At 37.2% G+C, this 23,071-nt stretch overlaps 2 protein-coding genes across 3 annotated transcripts in view; one reads left to right on the top strand and one right to left on the bottom strand.

Moving 5' to 3' along the window:
- The window catches only part of LOC105224594 (synapsin), a 149,754-nt gene that overhangs the window by 16,573 nt on the left and 110,110 nt on the right, over positions 1 to 23,071 (bottom strand). Inside the window, 2 exon segments of the mRNA XM_049447333.1 lie at positions 2,913 to 3,009; positions 6,827 to 7,044. Coding sequence (XP_049303290.1) covers positions 2,913 to 3,009; positions 6,827 to 7,044 — 315 coding nt within the window.
- Positions 19,556 to 23,071, top strand: part of LOC105224593 (tissue inhibitor of metalloproteinase) — a 58,827-nt gene continuing 55,311 nt past the window's right edge. For both annotated transcript variants that reach the window (XM_019989667.3, XM_011202731.4), the window contains exon 1: positions 19,556 to 20,062. The gene's annotated coding sequence lies outside the window, so the exon portion shown is untranslated. The remainder of the gene's footprint in view (positions 20,063 to 23,071) is intronic.

Raw genomic sequence — 23,071 nt, 5'->3', positions numbered from 1 at the left:
TTGGGGAAAAAGAAAAAATCACACGAAGCCAAGTCTGGTGAATACGGTGGTTGATCGATGATATCCATGAATTGTTCTTCGCAATTTCGTCCATTTGCGACGGATGATTTCACGCAAACGCCTCAATACGGCCAAATAGAACTCCTTATTGACTTTGTCCCTCATGATGTACTAAAAAAGGAATATCGAAAAAACAATGAACATCTCCTTGGTTTTGAAGCAGATTTGGCGCGGTTTTTTAGGCTTTGGCTCATTTTTTCCCTCCCTTTCGATGTTCGTAGACTTGTTTGCTTGTGAAACTCATAAATCCATGTCTCGTTGACAGTTATAATGGTCTCCATGCATGTGGAATCAGAATTCGCACAATCAAACGTGTCCAAAGAGACCAGTTTACGGTACTATTTTTGAAAAAAATTCAGCTTTATCGGGACGAGTCATTTCATGCCCAAAATATCCACCAAAAGCATTCCAAGGGACTCGCAAGAGATGTCGAGCTTTATTGCCATCTCTCCAATACTTTTCTGACCATTTTCATGCACTATATCCTTCACTTATTTAATTTTTTCATCAGTTTAAGAGGTCAAGGGTCGTCCAGAACGAGGCATATCCTAAACGATCTCTCGACCGTCTTTGAAGACTTTGTATCGCTCGCTGGCTTGTGTGAATAAAAGTAAGCATTTTCCAACATTCAAAATGATTCCGCACATGAAATTTGATGAGAAATACAAAATTTGAGACAAATTCTTTGTTCAACAGATATTTATTTATCCATTGTAAAAATAGCAACGCACTACTGAAGTGTACCGACTTAAGCAGCTGCTGTAAACAAACTGGTTGACAAATCGCACTCATATTTAGCATAGGAATTTAGGATAGTCTTACGAACTTAGCAAACTACCTTTTTTGGAATATCATTTACCAGCGGAATTTAAATTACAATTTCTGGGTACTTTTTTGTCACAATGTATGAATGGTCAGCGTGACGAGATGACTTGATTTAACCATGTCCATCTGTTTATGATCGAATAAGCCACTCAGTTATTGAGTTATCGATCTGGAATTTTGCTCACGCCCTTCTCCACCCAAGAAGCTGCTAAAGGATGAAGGTTCCATATAAATCCATCATCAAATTCGTTATAAATAAAACTTTTTTATTTAGATATACACAATAATTTGGCATATATGATTGTCGAAAGAGCGATACAATCTCGGTATAAATTGTTTAGATCTCGTCAGTACCTGTGTCAAATTTGAACGGTGGGCATGGTACCGTCAAAATTTGTTCGTTAGCTACTCTGGATCTACTTCAAAGCTTACAACCAATTTCTGTAAGTAATATTATCCTGACGTTCCTACTACTACTTCCCATCTAAGATAATTTTAATTTCCATATTATTTTCTCAAATCAAAGTATCCGGATAAAACTTTCCAAAGATAGTGCCGTCAAATTATTTATTTTATTTTACGTTAAAAAATTCTCGAAATCTTCTTGTAACTTTACAAGAACCCTGACGCCAAATATATAGATTATTTGCGGAGAATATCGGTCAATGTCTGAGATATATTATTGAATTTCGGAGAAGAGTCTTTCATACTAATATACCTTTATGTCAAAAATACGTTGAATTAGATCAATACTTACTTCCGTTAGTCCCTTAGTCCGTATGTATCTAATATAAAGATTTTTGAACTTTCAGTTGAATTTGGGTCACATACGTACATATGTAAGTTTTGTCAACATCTATGTAGAAGTATTTCGCCAGTTTTGATCAGAATATATTATTATACTCGTAGTATAATTATTTAATTACAGAGCTGAAATTCTCTAATAATTATTTGGGGTATAACAGCAAATCTTCAAAAAAAAATAATAATTTAATGGATTTTTTCGACAAGTAAACGGCAGATTAACATTCTTCAATCATATTTCGTTGAAATCTGCGCATATCTTACATTTATTACAAAATTAAGTTCATTCTCCCTAGGTTTTTAGAATTGCTATAATTGTAAAAATCCAATCTGGCTCAGACTGGTTCATATAAAATTTTTGATTTGATTGATAAAACCCTTTGATATAATTTTTACATATTCGGTCAATGAATTCACGGTACGTTCCCGCAAGTAGATTTTTTAGTTTTGAAAAAAGTTACTGGTAGTCGCCTCGTAGCCAGTAATAATACGCTTGATGAATATAGGTACTCAGCTACATTCACAAACTTATTTTATTTACTCGGCACGTATTTTGCAAACGATTGAGTATTTGGCATGAGTCTAACATTGACACGTTTCAAACACAACACATTAACCAAACTGGAGATGTTGATATTCCACAAACCTTTCTATAACTTTATGCCCCGCTAGTATAAAATCCATTTTCGCATAATTTGGGTAATATACTTAATATGTTTTGATACAATTAGAAAACATTAAATTTGAGACTCACAGTCATAATATGCCGTTAACATTCACATTCTCTCAGTGATATTTGTAAATTTGTATTAGAATGTACGCGGCACCGACAGTTTGTCAAATAAATCAATGGAACTATTAGTGCGCCGGCGGGGTATACAAGTCAAAACTGTAAATTACAGTAAATTTATGAGCATCGCCTAAGCGGTTGCGTCTAAACGAGCTTTGATACGCGCAACAACGCTTGAGTGAGTGCACTCGAGCTATGCGAGAGAGAGAGCGTGAAGCCGACATCGAACCGGATTTGATTGATGCAGACAATTTGCAAATTGCAATTCGATGAGCTGATAGCGATACAAAAGCCATTCGTTGGCGGCTGCCATTCAACCACTCACCGCAGTGTCTGGAAAGTGTCTCACTTTTTCGAACTTTGCGGCATTTTTTGCTTAACAGTACATATATATTTTGTTTGTGTGTGTGCTTTTGTGGTTTATGCTACTCACCTCATCCACCCAGGACTTGTACTTCTCCGTTAACGTGATTTGCTCGAGCATCGCTGAGCCTTGATTAGTTTTCCAATGGCCTGAGATCGATTTGCGCCTGCAAAGGAGATAGAGAGTATATCGGTTAGGGGAAAATATCAAAATATGATTAACAAAAAAAGCAAAATAAATTCATTTAACAAAATTGTAGCATAAATCACGAAATAATAAGCGGCACTTTGTGCTGACTTAAATGCTTATATGGTATTATTATTAAATTACGCGACTATCGAGTTATTGGCTGGTCGGGCGTACCGTTGCGGCAGTTGGCTTCGGTGGCGGCACTTGATTGGCGGCAAAAGAGGTCTTTGACTGCCGTAATTTCATAAGCGGCTTTTGTTTTCATTGCGCTCATAACGCCATTGTTGTTATTGTGAATTTATGTTGTTGTTATTATTATTGTGGTGGCATATCAATGCGCACTAAATGCTGTAAATGCTATAAGTGCCGAGTACAACTACATGAACGAGCTGCACGTTCGCGCGCTTTTTTAGGAACCTTTGTGCTGAAGTGATTTCTCAAGTGCTGCGTGCGCGCCCTCGCGTAATGAACTTCCATTCTTTCATCGCACTCCTATTTACTATACAAAATGCCCGAGTGCTGGGCATCAATGCAAATGCAACACTACTTGCTGCTGATAATTTATTTGTAACTTATGCGGCGAACGCGTTGCCAACGTGTACCTGTGCTGGTTCAACTTCTGCTGAACAGTGGTTCAGGTTGGGTAAAAATGTGGTAAAAAAAGGGAAGAAGAACTCATGCAAGAAAACTTAACTTCATGAATAGGGTGCTTCGGAAAGGAGACTGACGAATATAAGACTGATGGATTACATAAGCTGAAGGTCTCTTGACGTATACGACAACTTTGTGCAGGAATACTCAATAAACCTCCTCCAAACTGGTTGTGTGAAAAATATACGAAATTATGTGCAGTATTCATGATATCACATTTTTTCCGTTCAATACAGATGAATTTTGAAATATTATTTTGATAGTGCTTATGGAATTCTAACTAACTTAATAAAGCTGTACATTTTTTATTGTAACCGTTTCTCTCATTGCTTGGTTGGTTTTATATAAAAAAAAATCGATGTTCGAGATATTCTTCTGATATTTGGAACATCAACCAATAGTCGAAGAAGAGGAACTGAAGAGTACAGTTTATAGTGGCGTCGCCGGCGTCACGGTATCTCTGGCAATAAAATTCAATACCAACACAACCAATAGGCTGAGACTCCTAAGTGTGGATCAAGAAGACCGACGCGCTTTGAGCCTGCCACAAATTTATTGAGCTGGCCAATGGATGAATGAAGATATGTGTAGAAGTTCACCCAAGAAAGGAAAGTTCTCTAAGCGCCATTCACTTGGGAGTAGCCAAAAATATTTTTCCTTTTTTTACATATTGCTCAACCAAATCACGACTTCCGCTCTTAGACCAAGTATCCTCTGGGTAGCCAAGAAGCATCCGTTTGAAGGCGAGCTTAAGTGAGGAGGCGAAACATTCCTTCCACAGGGTTGTGGGCAGGGTTTGGGATGCGCCACGTAAAAAAAACACCAACAGCCTGGGATAAGAGACCCCTCTTTTGATTACGACCATCGCTAACGAACTAAGCATTACAATTTGAGGGCATGCATTTGGAATTTCCCGTCCCTTAGTTTCGAAGGTGCCGCTCTCCAGCTGGTTGATGGCCTCATAAGTAGCCTCGAAATCCCACGCAGAATAACTCTTACCAACAGGTGCTACTTCGGACTGAGTAGGTAATTGAGAAGTAAATTCTTCTCTCGACAAACAAAGACCAAATTTTACCAGTCGCTCATTATCCCCGTCCTGCTATATAGTGCATAGGCGTGGACGATGAAACCATCTGATGAGTTGGCATTACGAGTTTGCGAGAAAAATGTTCTGCCGAAGATTTATGGTCCTTTGCGAATTAGCAAAAGCCAAATACCGTTACTGGTGGAACGGTGAGCTGAACGAGATATACGACGATATTAACATAGTTCAGCGAATTAAGAGACAGCGGCCGGGTAGGTCATGTCGTCCGAATAGATGAAAGCACTCCAGCTCTGGGAGTGTGCAACGTGGTACCCGCTGGGGGAAGCAGAGGAAGAGGAAGACTCCGTTAGAAATACCAGGTGCAGAAAGACCTAGCTGAACTTGGAATCCTCAATTGGTGCCAAACAGTGAAAAGGAAGAACGACTGGCGCTTTGTATTTAACTCATAGACAAGAATATCTACTCCGCCGGGTTCGTTGAAAGTTTAGAAACCAAGATAATTCAACCTTTGTCTGGCTAGATAGCAAAGAAGAAAGTGTCTAGCAGTTTCGAACTTATCTTCCTTCCAGCAACAAGAAAAAAATCATCATTATGTGGTTCTAAACAATTGAAGCCTTTTTCCTTTTTTTTGTGGTCTGTTCCGTTGTTCAAAATTGTCAGATATATCGTGATGTGTAAAAGTATACACCCTCCAGAGCTGAAACAGAAACTTTCACGGATTTTTATTTACTAAATAAATTTCCAAGTACTCGACTCTCATGGAATTACTATTTCTGTATAGGTCACTTTTACTGAGGAACAGGAGAATAAAAAAAAAGAAATATGAGGCTGTTCGAGATCTATTTTAAACGAAGTTTAGCCAACATTCCAATTTTTAAAAGTTTTATAAAAGGTTTTCATGAAAGAATTGGAACTTCATGACACTCAAAAGTCAGTTAGGCCTTTTACCCTATCATTGCTGGCGATATTTTAACTACGTAAGAGTGACTATTATCGAAAATGTTTGCTAAATATTTAGCCAATTTTAATCACACTCTTGTAACGTTACTTAATAGCATTAAAACAATGTTCTTGTGTGAAAAACTTTTTTACTTAAAGATATGTCACCACGAACTTGGCTAAAATTATTGTCGAAGGCAACAGTCCAATCTCCAAAGAATTTGCTCAGATCAAATCACATATAGCTGCCATACAAACTGCTCGCTCGAAATCAAGTTGTTGTATGACATTTTTTGTGTTTGGTGCACCCGAAGCTAACTGAAGACCGTGAACTGCTATTCATTTTCTATATCTATTTGATTATTGTAAAATATTTGTGACTAAAAATTTTTAATCGTTTTAAGAATTCCGACATTTTCGCCACCGTACCATGAGCACCAACAACAAACACCAAAAGCCGCCGCTGACCACTCTCAGTACAAACACTTACACCAACCAACAAACTGCCTGATGGTGCGCATTTCAATTACTTTACACAATTGCATTGCAACGCCAGCGAGCGGCAGTTGATTTCATCTTGTGCCCTGTTGCTTTGCACTTTTTAACTAGCCGACCGACCGCTCAACCACTTAGGCAGCCGCTGATGAGTGGCACACAGAGTAAAATCAAGGTCAGCGAGTCAGCGGACAACTTAATCCATGTCTTTAGCGGTGGTCATTGACAGTGTTGATGCAATGCATTCGTGATTCATTAATAGCATAAAACGCTTGCGCTGCTATATACATTTACATACATACATACATATAGGCGAGTACGGCTAGTTACTATTTTGATTGAAGATTTCTCATTTCATCAAAAGCAAAATAAAAGTAAAGCGAGTAATCGATGCTTTGCATTAATTACGCGCCTGCACGAAGTAATGCCACACGAAATATGGATTATATACATATACATATGTATATAGATATTTTGCTTTCAAAGCGATCTTCGTATGTCTGGCTGACGTCTGCGTGCCTACAACTCAATACGAGTACAGTTCTGTTTGTCTGCGCCACGCACTTGCATATAACATATGTATATGTATATACATAATATATATACTTATATGCATATAATATTGATACATACATGCACACACATTTATGCTTGCCATACTTACATGAAGGCCTTGTAATTATTTCCGATCTTCTGAATGTGCACATCGAACTTAGCATCGATGTACGGCTCAATGGTGCAGTAGCAGTGCGCATCGTTGCCCGAACCGGTGACAAGGCCGGCTGCATCTTGCAGAGCGCTCTGATTCTCCAGACGTGCGGTGGCCACACCACCGTGGCAATGACCTGCCTTCAAAACACACGGGAACTTGGTCCAACTGAACTGTAAGCAGAAAGCAAAAAATTCGAAAAATAATTCACTATATTTATTGCATTAGCAAAAGTAAACCGCAAAATTAATATTTCAGGAAATACCAAAATGTATTTATTGGAAGCTGCATAACAAATATGAAATATAAACTAAAAATAAAAAATCCAAAATTAATTAAATTTGTGGCTTTATTACAAATATGACTACTTTAGTATGTTCTGCTTCTTCTTTTCATGTATTTTTTTATATACAAGTACATATGTATGTAAAGTATATCCACAAACAAACAAAAACTGTTCGGTCACACTGAAGCTATAATACCCTTCACAGTTGCATTTCTTAGAGCAAAAATGTATATAAAACGATCTTTATATTGATTTTTATCTGCCAAGCTGTACGGCAGCTATATTCTATATATGTCCGAACTGAGCAATTTGTTCGGTTATTGGAACACTGTCTTGGATAATAAGCTATGCCAAATTTCGTGGAGATATCTCGTCAAATGAGAACGTTTTCCATAAAAGAACTTAATTTTGTTCGATCAGTTTATCTGAGGGCTATATGCTATATACGTAGCGGTCTCCGAATAATATGTTCGGAGATTGTTGCATTTATATGGAAAATAATGCTTGCCAAATTTCGCGAGCTTATCTTGACAAATAATCAGTTTTATTGCTTATATGTAGCAGCCATAAGCTACAGTGGGCCGATCAAAAAAATGTCTTCGGAACTTGTATCGTTACTTTAGATAAATTTTCCTCCAGATAAGTGTCAAATATGACACTGCCATATGCTATAGTTATTCAGTATCGGCAATGCCGACAAATGAGTGCCTTTGCGAGGTGAGAAGAAGAAGAAAAAAATTTAAGATCAAAACCTCAAAAGCTAAGGGTCTAGTTAGTGTATATACGACGCTCATGGTTTCATCGATTCAACTCGTTTGGCTGATCAATTGTGTATATATATACACCTTATATGACCTTGACGTTTCCTTCTGCGTGTTACAAATTTTAAACTTAATAAAACAAATATACCCTATCCAGGGTATAGAAATTTTTTTTTTGTTTTAATGTAGTTTAATTTTCTGGCTTGCAGCCAGCAATGTAAGTGGTCAAAGGCGATGCGTAGCGAGTATCAGCGCATTATACATATTCCCACTGACGGTGAGTGCGTGGTTTTCATTTGTTTCACCAAATTTCCACGAATATGTAATGGATTTTTTCATAAAATGCCAATTAGCCACTTATTCACACATTTCACATTTGGCGCCCATTGGTTTAGGTACGAGGGTGGATTAAAATATTTGTGAACTTTGGAATTTACAAAAAAATTCAGTGTAAATACAACTCTGCTTTCGTAAATTTATGAATATTTGTGTATAGAACACGCACATTGTAGCTTCAGATCAAAAAAAAAAAATGTATTAATTTGCATTACAGAATTACTTGTTGCTTAAAACTGAAACGATGTACTTCCTGGTAAACAGATGTGAAGACTGCAGCTAGAAGATTTCGAAAATCAAACAATTACTGAGCTATAGGTAAAACAGTTATTCAAATACGGTGCCAAAAAACTGTCAAGCTGCATGCATCAGCTTCTTTTCAAGATATAGTCGGATGAAAGCATGCCCGACAATTGGACCTAATCCGTGTCGCTTTACGTCTGGAAAATCTACTACCGACCAGATTTTCACCCCGCGCCAAATTTTGCAAAGGATTCGTGAAATGAAGATCGACACACACCACCTCTTCGTTGACCTTCGGCCGCACTAAAAGGAACTGCCTCTTTGCCACTATGTGCGAACTTGGTATTCCCGCAAAACTAATAAGGCGGTGCAAAGTGACGTTGAGCAGTACCAAAAGCTCCGTAAAGATCGAGAAGCACCTCTCGAAATCGTTCGGATCGAGGTTTCAGACAGGGAGACTACCTAGCATGTGCCTTAAGAGGCAAAGGCTGCGCTGGCTAAGTCACGTTGAATAAGCAGTATCTCCGCCAGTAAAAAAGTAGAGGTAAATATGAAGATCATCCAGGCATACTATTATGCAAAAAAGCGTCAAAGACTCTAATAAGGTTGTACGACTCGACTGATCATCACAACATTTTCTAATGTAATATAAAATCTAATCTAATAAAAAAGCACCTGCTTTTAAAAATACTTTCTCTGAAACTTATAGATTTGTGAAACAACATAAGATTAATACAGATGTAGGCCCAAAGGGAACATGTCGTAAGCCACTTTTCCATTAGCAAATGTTTTCATTCAGTTGATATTCCGAGATTTATCGAACTGCCCCTCACGCGAAACGTCTTAATTTTACTTGTCCATACCAGCTAGTTTCATAATTTCATTTATTTTCGTCATACAAATTTTTTCCTAAATGACCTTTACATTGAAAATGAATTTGATCAATACAAGCATTAATATCATTTAGAAATTGTGAGCACACTTGCGAGTACTTTATTTTAAAAATTCATAAAGTTGTTTCTTTTATTTTCCACTTTTCCTCGCTAATAATAAACAAGTGTGTAATGAGCAATGTTCTTAGTGCGGCCGGTACACCGGGAAAAGTGCGCAATTTCACTAGAATTTTTGATGTAAAACCAAAAACATTTCTTCCGCTTGTTATTGAAATATTATTTATAGCAAATTTTATAATTGGTTCATAGGCTTCTTAGAACTGTGGTTGGCAAATTATTGCCCATATTTAAGTTATTCATCTTCTTCCGGTTGGATCGGATGTTATTTGTAGTTCAAATTTATTTTCACAATGTGATTAGTTTGAAACTTAATTTTCTTAGTCATCTATTGTAGTAAAAACTGATTTGTCCGGAACCGAAAGCGAGGTTTTCGGTGTGTTAATTTTATGTGCATTCCGAAGTAATCACAAACTCAAAGTTTTTCGCTAAAATAAGTTACTCAAAACCTCACAGTTTATGTCGACCCAAAGCTCTCTATTCCCATTAATCTTTATATAGGTCAAGTGAATAAGCTGATTTCTCGTGAGACCAGGAATTATTACACTTAGACAGCTAGAGAAGCCTGTCCGTTGTGATACCCAGAACTACTATGTATCCATTTATATAAACAAGCCATTATTTTGGACACACCGCTATATATTTTTGTAGACAGGGTTCGGAATTGGACCCTTCGGGGTAAAGACTAACATTTTCTAAAGATATTTTCTCTACAGCCCTCAATGATAACATTATCGTCTTCGGGTATTTACACAAAGCTGGCAGCCATATAAAAAGTTCTTTGCATAATCTTAGGGCCTAAGTAGGACTTTCTTTTGCAGGACTTTTACGATATCCTGTCTTTATAGTTATACATTATTTATTTGAAGTGTTTTCTTGGGAAGAATTGTTGGAGTTAAGTCCTTTCTTCTATAGGCTGGCCATAAAAATTATTATGCAATACATGTTAAACTATTACGACGATATTCACTCAAAATAAATAATGGAAACAATCATTACACTACCGACAACAAGACATTTAAGTAATCCAATTGTAAAACAATAAAAATTAATTTGCTTAAAGCTCACACGGAAACTGATTCTCAATCTACTCCAATAAAACACTTAATGAACCACATAAATCTCCATTGTTGTAGCTATTCATTCATAGAGTAGATTTATACGCTGCTTGTATCATTGATAAATCTATACGCTGAGTCATGCTAAAGATTACCGCCCGCCTTTGCTCACCAGTGCGCTCAGAAGAGACGAGCATAAATTAAAGCACTCAACAGTCTTTAAATGATATTTTGCCGATACATAATAAATCTTCACATGAAGTGTAATGCGAAGCACGTGTTCGCCGGGCTTACGAATCGGCGAAGGAATGACGCGATGACAGTATCAATTGCTGTCGCAATGAGATCGAGTTGGAAGAGGCGTTCTTATGACGAACTGGTGCAACTGAAGCGTTCAAAAATCTAAAACAAACAAACGCTTTTTTAAGGCAGCCACGTCATGAGCAATTAGTGGAATTTCAGAGATGGGCACGGCTTAAATTCCAATGGGTTGTCTACAAAGTTTTGATCGAGTTTGCTTTTGAAATATAGAAACACCCGATTGGAAAAAGTGTATTTTATTGTTTTTATGAATATATACATACATATATACACTCGTATATACTCGTAGAGTAAAAATCGCTAATTTACTGAAAATTACTTCGATTCTATACTGATCTTGTAAAGAATACTACTTGAGTACTTCTATTAATTTTTATAACATTATATGTGACGTTCTTATCATTTAAGTAATAAAATCAAAATTATTGCACATTTTTCATAGCTTCTTTACTGTACTATTCACATCACCATCACCCATCTGGAGACCCCTGCATTCATTATTGGATAATATACGAGCGAAGAGACCACGTCCAGCAGGCAGTGAAGAAAATATAGCAGCCGTAGCTGAGAGTGTACATGAAGACCGTGGAGAGTCGATGCGGCGCCGTTTGCAGCAACTTGAACTGACATTTGGAACGACTTGGCGTATTTTACGTCGCGATCTTAAATTGAAAGCGTACGAAATACAGCTTTTGCAAGAACTGAAGCTGTTCGATCTGTGTGTCAACAGACCAAAATGCCGCATTTGGACGAAGAGCAACCTGAGGAGATACAAGAGCTGCCATTTCATCCAGATAAAAACAATGATGTGGTTTGTGTGCTGGACTCAACGGATGAACCTCTGAAACGTAGCCGCGGCTAACATTTGATAGAGTTAATCTCTCATTAAATTTGATGTTTCTGTGTTTTTTTTAAGTAGAGAACTTCGAAATGGAACACTTTTTATAATGAATGATTCAGTGAGATCAAATCTAGATAACTTTCGACAGTTCATTTTCAGTGCTGCCACTAGGTTTGCATGATTAGAATAACATCTTCGATACGCTACTCTCTAACTCTGAAACAAGAAAATTTGTGTTCGAATAGCTATTCTCCAACGCTTGGTGAATAGGAGACAATTCGCTTTACCAAACATTGCATTTACCAACTGGGTATCTTCATAGAACCAAACTGAGCGATGTCGAGGTAGACTTTGTTTCACATATCACATCTTACAAATGGCTGTGTGTTTGTATATACTATATATCCATGTACATTTATTTGTCAGTTCAATATGTAAGCAAGCACGTATGATTGTAATAAGTGTCTACCACGCGCTGCGTCAATTGGATATTTTAAGCGCGCTGAGATAATTCCGCGGCCGTAAAAAAAAGTGAAAATAATTTAAGGCAAGCGATAAAAGGAAATCAGTGTGGCGCGCTGCGAAATCTACTCATAAATTCTTCAATGTAAATTCTCAGCGTAATTCTGCGAACTGTGCGCCTGCTACGTGGCGCCCACCCGAGCACACCGTTCACCCGCTTCGCTCAGCTTAGAGCAGCTTACAACTCATCTGTATACTCGTACTTATATCTGCAGCCAGTTGCCGCTGTCGCATTATGCCAATTAGGGCAAATGTATTTGCTTTGGACACACTCATTCCTTTATCAATCACACAAATATTATAGTATGTAGACTCCTCCGCCCTCCTGTTGTCCGCCCGCTTGTCGGCCTGTCGTCTCTTACCATCTCTAGCACATTCTAGCAGCCAATTGTAATTTGCATTCGCACTTGTCAGCTGCGTGGGCGTGCGAATAACTGCCCGCTGCCGCGATGGCAAGCGCGCTCGTTCGCACAGCTGCCACAAATAGCAGACTGCAACTGCAACAATTGCACTTGGTTGTCCTCAATGCACGTCGTTTGTGGTGTTCGAGCTATTGTTGTGCTTGTTGTTTTTGTGACTTTCGTTCGCCGCGCTGTTGTCATTCGTAGATATTCCGTGTTATGTATACGACTGAGGCTGTGACTGACATTGTTGTTGATGTTATTTCTGATGATGTTGCTATTGTTGCTGCCGTTGTTGTTGTGCTTGTTTATGCGTGGGCTCGCTGATAAGCTGGTGGTTTGCGGTTAGTAGTGTGACATTTTTGCTCATGACACCACATTACGTCACCACTTTCGCGTCGTCTGTACAACAACAGTAATATTAATATATTGTAGTACTACGTTTATATATGTGTGGGTGTACATATAAACATATGTATATAGTACTACAACCTTTTCTTGGAAATCAAAGAGTATAAAATTTTTATTGTGGGCGTTTTTGCGAAATTATTGCTTTTTCCACCGATTTGCTAACCTTGAAGCTCTTGTTACGATAATATTCATATGTAAATAGTATAGTACATTTATATTTCTATTCATACGTAAAATTAAAAAATTTCGAAAAATATACTCTTAGTGCCAAAACATTATTCATTTGCAAAAAATATAGAAGTCCAAATATGTGAAAACTGCAGCGCTGCATACTACTGTGGGCAAAAAATAGTAAGACTTTTTAATTTAATACGAGTATCGTGTGAAAATTTATTCGTCGAAATATTTTATTTCTAGGCTGGTATGACTGTCAGTGACATCTGTGCCAAATGTCACATAAATATAATTATTAGTGAAAGTATAAGCTTGTCTTTCTGAAGTACATAAAGTGCCTTTAGCGATTTTTACGACGAGTGAAATTATTCACCGATGAAGTTCCATTAAATTTGCTGTACGCAATCAAATTTCTAGTGCCGAAACATTCAAAATGTAAGAAAAAGCCTTCGGTGATTATTATTTGTAGGGAGCAAGTGTTTTTGATTGGTACAAATTAATCAAAGAGGGTCGGAAACGTGTTGACGACGAACCACGTTCAGGACGGCCATCAACATAACTGATGACACGTCAATAAAATAAAGTCCAGTCGGTGCTTAATAGTCAGAGATCTTACTGGCATCATCGGAATTTCGAAAGAATCAGTGAAACGCATTTTGAAATATCATTTGTGATTAGTTCCCAAATCATTCAATTTTTTTAGAACAGCGTCGCGTTAACGTCTCTGAAGCAATGCTTTTCGACTACCAGAATGTTATAAAATATATTACTACCGGCGATGAGTCTTGAGTTCATGTTTACGACCCGGAAACAGACGATCAATTGGCCGCATATCGTTATAAAGGTAAACCGAAGCCGAGAAAACCACGTCAAAGCAGGTCAAAAATCAAGGTTATGTCGACTGTTTTATTCGGTGCACCCCAATTCATTCCGACCGGCCAAACTGAACAAGGAATACTATTAGAGGGTTATGAGTCATTTGCGCGAAGCTATATATATACATATATGGATATTCGGGTCTGCTGTGGAATTGGCTGGTTGGCCAGGTTTCACATTTAATTTTTTGTTGTAATGAATCTATTTTTCATCACCGGTTATAATCTGATGCAAAAGCGAATTCTTTGAAGCAGTCCTTTTGAATAGCAAAATCTTCTTTAAACGTCTCTTGGCTCCAATTCATATGGCACCCAATTTATTTGTATTTGAATGTATCCGTCTGCTTTTAAATGGCTGCTTGAGTGACTCATCTTCAAGCTCTTTTGGCCACCCAGAACGTTCTTCGTTTGCCAAGCCAAAATCATTACTTTATTACGCAAAATATTAAAGTAATGAAGTAGAACTTCTCCCAGAGACACTTTCGCGCTTATTTTTTATCCAAAAACACTCTATTATTTGATGCGGTTTAAGAGAAAAATTTAGTCTGATAAATTAATCCTGAGCGATAGACTTCTATGAATTTTAATACTTGAAAGATGGTCTTCTACCACGTCCGTACATATGTATGTACTTAAATATATCTCGTGCGTTTATTTTTCTTCCAATAATTAAAGCATTTGCTTAAGTACAGCTGAATGCTCTTGAAAATTATTTGTATATATTGATATTTTCGATAAAAAGTTCGCAATTGGAACTTTGATCCACATATTCGATATCTGGGCTTCAGTTATGGCCCTACTTTTTGCCGGTTTGGACAACTTTGTTCATAAGATGGCAGAACTCAGAAGCAATATTCACGCAGATAAATTAAAGGCTATCAGAACCCATCCGAAAATTGTAACAAATATTTCATATTATTTTACATTATTGAAAATATGCAATAATTTAAAAAAAAAATCAAAGGAACTATGGCATGCAATAGTAATTTTAAAAGCTTTTCTTACGAACTCTCATAACCCGTTAAAGCTTAACAAAAACCCAACCACCAATAAATACGTGCGGACGTGTTAGTTTATAAAATTATTTCGAATTGTTCACGTTGCCTAATCGCATAAAAATGTGGACTCCTATAAATAAGCGCCAGCAAGTGCAATTATCCATAAATGGAAAAGGTTACAACTTCATAAAGCAGACAAGTTTAAATTGAATTGTTGATTTATAAGCGCAACAACAGCAAAGGTATTAATCGCTCACCGAAAAAGGTAAAACAAATGTTCGAGTAATTATAAAGGGTGATTTTTTAAGAGCTTGATAACTTTTTTTTAAAAAAAAACGCATAAAATTTGCAAAATCTCATCGGTTCTTTATTTGAAACGTTAGATTGGTTCATGACATTTACTTTTTGAAGATAATTTCATTTAAATGTTGACCGCGGCTGCGTCTTAGGTGGTCCATTCGGAAAGTTCAATTTTGGGCAACTTTTTCGAGCATTTCGGCCGGAATAGCCCGAATTTCTTCGGAAATGTTGTCTTCCAAAGCTGGAATAGTTGCTGGCTTATTTCTGTAGACTTTAGACTTGACGTAGCCCCACAAAAAATAGTTTAAAGGCGTTAAATCGCATGATCTTGGTGGCCAACTTACGGGTCCATTTCTTGAGATGAATTGTTGTCCGAAGTTTTCCCTCAAAATGGCCATAGAATCGCGAGCTGTGTGGCATGTAGCGCCATCTTGTTGAAACCACATGTCAACCAAGTTCAGTTCTTCCATTTTTGGCAACAAAAAGTTTGTTAGCATCGAACGATTGCGATCGCCATTCACCGTAACGTTGCGTCCAACAGCATCTTTGAAAAAATACGGTCCAATGATTCCACCAGCGTACAAACCACACCAAACAGTGCATTTATCGGGATGCATGGGCAGTTCTTGAACGGCTTCTGGTTGCTCTTCACCCCAAATGCGGCAATTTTGCTTATTTACGTAGCCATTCAACCAGAAATGAGCCTCATCGCTGAACAAAATTTGTCGATAAAAAATTTTCGAACCGAACACTGATTTTGGTAATAAAATTCAATGATTTGCAAGCGTTGCTCGTTAGTAAGTCTATTCATGATGAAATGTCAAAGCATACTGAGCATCTTTCTCTTTGACACCATGTCTGAAATCCCACGTGATCTGTCAAATACTAATGCATGAAAATCCTAACCTCAAAAAAATCACCCGTTATAACAACGTGAATTCAGTTAAATGCTGTACCCCGGACACATCCATAGATCACTATGCACTCAAAGTGGCGAGAAAAATATTAGCACTGTATAATATATCGTCATATACTTAGTTGCTTATTAACCAAGTCATTCATTCAATTTGGTATTTTTAAATAAATACTAGTATTTGGAGTATTTGGAGAATGGAGTCATATTTAGAAGTTTAAGCAAGTGAGGAAAGTTCTGTGATCATTCACTTCGGAGTGGCCAGAAACGATTATTTTACATATGGCTCAAGAATAGCGATACTTCCCAAAACTACCCGCCTGAAGAAATGGAGGTGGATGAGATAACTACCTTGCATGAGCCTATTTTGGAATGAGATGTTCAAATATTGTAATTATCCTCTTCCCTTCTCGTGTATTTCTTTAGGTCAAGTCTACTTCTAATAGGCTATGAGACGGGGGTTTTCTCGTCTGGCTGATGGAGACTGCTCCGAAGCTAGAAGGGAGGACAAGATCAGCACTCTGTTACAAGAGGACGGTAGAAAACCGCCAACTCATAAAATGACAAGTTTAAACATCTCCGCCTAGAGAGTTATTAACAGCATTGACGAAAGTGCAAGTTTGGCTGCAGTGTAAAGCACTTGCACTGCAAGTGCAGATTGAATATTGGCATTAACGATCAGTCTTTCATTAAAATCCGCCAATAGGTATATCGAATATCGAATTTCAGATTCAGTGCGTTTATAATGAAACTCTGAAATAAAAAGGCGGATGAGGCTAAACATCGCAAAGGTACGGAAGGTTCTGTTGAAATTATCACTTGGCGATCTGTCGTCTTTCTCAATGAGCATTGATACCATGGTACCTGTAGAGCAAGCCGAAGATCCGCTGCCACCAGTTCAAGTCTTCTTGGACGGACTATCCACGACTGATGGGACCTACGATGATACAGGACCACTGCAACAGAAGCAATTACAGGACCACTGCAACGAGTCCCCGCATGACTCTAACCACCTCTTTGCATGCCTGTCTAACCCTACAGATCTGGCACCCCTCTACCTGTGGTCCGACCAAGTCGAAGCAGCACGTTGGATAACCTCGATGACAACTTAACTGAAACTTACCACCCTAACGGGGGCTATATAACCGTTATAACAACAACAAAAAGCCGGTTCTGTAACAGATACCCACATAGCTATAGTCCAGATGAACCTGCATAGCGCAATGCCAACCTGGATGTTGTTTAAAACAGGATCATTGAGGTAACCCAGGGCCCCTTCTGATTGAAGAAGCTTGGGCACTTAAAGGAAGGTCAAAGATATCAGAGATAAGGAGAGAAAGATAATTTGGAATACTTATATCTTGTGATAGACCCAGAGCCAGCATAGGTCTTAGGAAAGACATTCACTTTCTATGTTTTTCAGTAAAAAATTCCATAACATTTTTGGGTATTTTCCGCGCTCTGATTTCATGATAGAAGCGTACTCTATGAATCGATCTACTAACTTTGGGTATCCTCGGGTAAAGACCAACATTTTTTCAAATCTTTTTCCTCGAGTTAAAATTAAATATTTTATTATAATTTTTTATAGTTACACTATTAACAAAGAAATTCTGAAATTTTTAAGAAAACAAATTTTTAAACTCACACACAGTTTCGAGAAAAACGCGTTTAAAGACGCCGGACTTAGCCTAGCTGGCCTCAAGCGCACAAGTTCTCAAGGCAGTATCTACATAACTATTACTCGGATCAAAATTTAGAACAATATTCTAGAGGTATTGTAGAAATTAATAAGATTTATGGATTTTTTAAACCCATAAACCCGTATAACCGCCTAAAGCATATATGGCCAAACGGAGAGGTTTTGGAATAAATACGATACAACGTAGGCGAACGAATAGAAAGGCTATTTGTTAATATTTTATAAAATTATACGAAATTGGGAGAAATTTATTGAACAGGTACTCTTTGGTTTCGCTTTAAAAACAAATATAACAAATATATCATTCCTGCGCCCTTTGAGGATATAGTTGAAGGTATTTTTGAAGATTATAAATTATTTTCAATCCTTAAACATTTCCGTATTTTTTTGAGTTGCATATTTCAAACTTTTTAATCGACAGTGTTCGAGATCAAGATGTATGAACCTACGCGCGCACTCTACAAATCCGCAGTAGTCAAGCGCACAGATGCACAAATCAAAACAGACACACCTGCATACAAACACAAACAAATATCATATAACAAATCAACGTTGTCAACGGCTCTATTGCAAAGCGCCAGCGCCAGCGTCAGCGCACATAAGTATTTAGTATTTATTTATGAGCGACAATCGTTGAGGAGCGCGCTGCACGTCGCGTCTCCCCAACGCGTAAATAATTGTAATCGGAATTTATTACTCACGCGCAAATTAGAGCGCGCAGTAGTTTTTGGTGTTGCACAAATGTATAAGTATGTATGTATGTATATATGTTTCTTTTCATGAAACTATCGGCGCGCTGTCGCGCCCGGCGCAGCTTCACCCACATTTAGTGCCTAAGCGGCTCGCGCGATTTATATTACTTAGTTGCTACAACAAATTGCTTAGCTTTCAGTTTTTCTTTTTATTTTCATTATTAAAAAAGGTAGACACCTAGTTGGTGACCAGCTGTCGGCTTGTCCCACCCACTAACTGCTCTATCGTGAAGATGCTGCCAGCGGCGATGCATTGTCGATCAACGCGCCGCGCTAACTCACCGCCAATGCGCGGCGTGTGCGGCCACGATAATTTATGCACTTGCGGCGCGAATTTGCTCCAGTTAAGAGCGCTGCAAAACAAAATCACAAAAATGAGCACAAATTTGTGGCGCTGCATGATTTTGAGTGTGAGTTGATTATGCGCTCGACGGCACATAATTTGGGCGCGATCGCTCGTCAGCGCTCACCAACAAAAGTACTCACAGTCAGCAACAAAAGCACTCACACTCAGCAACTCATGCCTGCGTGCTCAATTGATAAAAGCGCTGAGAGCGTAAGTCTGTCGATAAACTCACTCAAATTTTACGATCTGTGATAACAACGCGTCGCGATCACTTGTGTTGTGCTCGACGTGTCGTCTATATTTCAAATTTTTTTTTTGAAAAATTGAGCGCTTTTTTGCCGGTTACTCAACTCACATGTGCACATGAGCCTATTTTGATTGAGTGCTTTGAGCGCACACGGTGTTTACTGAGTTTTGTTTGTCGCTTTCTTGATTGGATTTTTAAGCAACGAAACGGTACGTTTTCGGTTTTAGTTGAAATTGGCAGACAAAACCCAAAGCAACGTTCCGATTTGGAAGCGCTCGAAGTTATAGTCAACCGAACATAGACAACTAGGCAGAAAGTGTAGCAAAATATTTGCCGTGTGATTTATTAAAGTAAAAATAAAAATTAAAGCAACAACAACATATTTAGCGAAGTGCCGGAGAGAGTGTTACTCATTGCGTTGTAACGAAAGTGTTGTTTTTGTGAAATTTCGCAAATTTGCAATAAAGTGCAAGGTGTGCAAAACCAAGCCAAATAGTCGAAGCTAGCCCAGATTCGTCGTTAACAGTAATATATGAAATTTTCCGGCAGCGTAGACCGCGTTCGAGTAGTTGCAAAGTGTAGTGCAGTTTTTCATAAATAACTGTTGTTTTTCGTGCAACATTGTGCGTAATATTGACACTTTTGGCATTCAAAACAAAAAGTCCAAAACAGTGCGAGCAGTCTATAAGAAAAGGTGAGTAAGTCGTTTAAATGTGTTTGTGTGTGTGTGTTTTCGTTTAAACGCGTTGAAAAGTTGATTTTTTTATAATATTTATTTTTTTTTTTGGTTTCGATGCGTCACTTTCAATGTTGGTTCAATGAGGAAATAATTTTGAATATTTTGTTTAACTTTTTTAATTTTTTTTTTAATTTTTCTTATTTTTATTTAATGCTTAATATGTTTAATTGATTTTTTTTTTTTAATTTTACTTTTTTTATATAATTTTTGTTTTTAATTTTTCTTTTCTGTAAATTTTTTCCTTTTTACCTGTTTTTGGTTACGATGCGTCACTTTCAACGTTATTTTCATGAGACAATAATTTTGAATATTTGGTTTTCATTTTTTCATTTAAAATTATTTTTGTGTTGTGTTTTTTTTTTTTTGTTTTTTTTTTTCAAAATATTTTTTTTTTATTTTTTTTTTAATTTTTTTTTTTTGTAAAAGTTTTTTTTTTATTACTTAATTTAATGCGCGTCGCTTTTATTTCGGCCACCAAATAATTTTGTTGAGCAATTTTGTTCCGGCATCGACTCAGCCACCAGCCATACTAGTAGCAGCTCTACGCTATTTTTAGGTAACTTTTGCTTGCTTTTTGCTGGCAGTGTCCCTCTGTGGCCCAAACGTCGCGAGTTATGTGCGGTCATTTTTATTTCTTCGGTTTTTCGCATTTATTTATTTACATTTTTTTCTTAAATTTTCATTTTCTCTTTAAAGCCAACCACCGCCGTTTGCATTGCGGCTTACATAGTATATATTTATGCTTTTTTTCTACATTTTATTATAAATTTTAATATTTTATTTTGATCGCAGTTTGCATTCTTTTTATTTATGGTCGAGTTTTGTGCCGTGTTTGGCTAGTATTCACCGCAGGGAGTTCATATAAAATGGTTTATAGGCCTTTATAGTTTGTTTGTGTGCACCTAAATTTTAAAAGACAATTTGTCTTCGCATTTTATACAAATTTTTCATGTGCTCATTATTTGTTTTTCCTCTTTTTCTGTGGTTTGCATTGTATTTCTTCAGTTGGTGTTGGCCTGCGGTTGCGTCACTGATTTTATTGTCCGCAATTTGTAAACAAACGACTTTTTGTTGTCTCCTTCGGTTTTCTCATTTGAAATTGTGGGCGGTTTAGCATTATGCTTTCATCGTGTCTGCAGATTTGTTTCAGCATTTGACTAATTCTTTTGTGTATTTGCTTATAGCTTTAGTGATTTGTGTGATTTTTTAGGGCCAAACACCAGTTGCTCTCTGCTCGTTGTTTTTTCGGGCATTTGTTCGAGCATTACTTGTTGGCTTTGGCGCTTGTTCTTGCTAGTAATAGATTATTACATTTAAAGTTTGTTTCACAAATATATTTATTTGAATTATTGAGCATTGATTCATATAAATATATGCATACATATGTGCTCGTACAAGTAAATACAAACGTACATATGTACATGCCTGGCATGCATAATTCGAATTTCACTCCTTTTATTTACAACACATTTTCATGCACGGCAAACAACAAGTGTCGCGCTTGACTACGAGCTCATATACCACATATAAACACATATAACTGTGTACTCAAACAAATATACATATGTAAGCAAGTATTATACATATACCAGTACAATAAATATGTAAGCATGTGTGTTCAAATAAGCACTCTACATGTTGCTCATACGCTCCGGTCTGCCCGTTGGCTTATTTGTTGTTGCTGTACGTTGTATTTACACATAATAACCTTGAATGTGTCAATATTTGCATAGCAAATAGCTATTTGTTAGACGAGTTTGTATCAATTAAAAAATACCAAGCAGCAAGTGCTGGCATGACAGGAAGGCTGAGGTGTGCAGGAGTGTGCACTTACAGCACAATTTATTGCATTTATAAAATATAGAAAATAAAAAAAATAAAAACAAAACAGTAATAAAAAAAAAATAAAAAATATTTGTATCAGTAAAAAATAATAATATTAATAAAATTATGTAAAAAATACATGATAAGAGTGTGTTTTTTTCTTGAGAGAATAGTACAGTAGTATTAATAGTTTCTGTAAGTAAACGAACCGTTTCTGTTGGTACTGACGACGCTGCACGAATTAAAGGGGTTTTTGAGAGTCTCCACATTTCTGTAGTGTGTTCGACAGGCCATAATCTTTAGCTCGCGCTAGAAACTATAGTTTATTGGATTCAAATCCGGATTTCCATGCGTTCAATCATTTGCAGCTATGAAACCAGGAAGCCACTGCTGGCTGGGGTTTACTTTGATCCTGCTGGATGATACTTTGCTTTACATCGAAGAAGGTATTGCTTAACGGCTTTACCACGCTTTCTAAAATATGTGCCTAGTACAGTTTTCCCCCAGTTTCCCTAGTGAAAAGGTGTTACGCCTTTATAGGAGACTACCCACCCAACCATTTGCTGCAGCTGAATGGTGAACACGTTTTGAAATAACATTGTTTTACTCATTAAAAACCTCTGCAAGAGTGAAAATATTTTCAACTGCAAAAAGAAGACTTTCATGGCCAATGACCACATGCCACTGAATAAGCTACTTGCATTTGTTGGGCCTAATTGGCTTTAAAAACGTTGTGAGAAGCTGGCCAGTTGACCGACGCGTCGGTAGGAAGTCATATGGAGTTCATCTCGAACGAATCTTGACATTGGTGTGTTCGATATATACATTTTCATAGAAATTATTTTCTGTATACGTTAACAGTTTTCTTCTGAATTCGTTACTATCCGTATGTATAGCATATTGTTGCTTTACAAACTGAACAATCGGAATCAGCAGCTCGGGTAAAAAACTTTGGTGTTTTACGAGATATCTTGACCAAATTTAGAATGGATTATTGCTTAAGACAGTGGTGCAATTTCCGAAGAAATATAAGAAAGAAGGAAAGTATAGATGGAAGGTTATAGGAGTGAAAGCAGTACAAATAAAAACGAGAATGAAGAGTTTTGTATTTTACATTTATTTCTTGAATCATACACAGGT

Source organism: Bactrocera dorsalis, chromosome 2, assembly GCF_023373825.1.
Source record: "Bactrocera dorsalis isolate Fly_Bdor chromosome 2, ASM2337382v1, whole genome shotgun sequence".
In the NCBI taxonomy this organism is placed as follows: domain Eukaryota; kingdom Metazoa; phylum Arthropoda; class Insecta; order Diptera; family Tephritidae; genus Bactrocera; species Bactrocera dorsalis.
The sequence above is the reverse complement of the archived record's forward strand: the minus strand, read 5'-3'. Positions and strand labels throughout refer to the sequence as shown.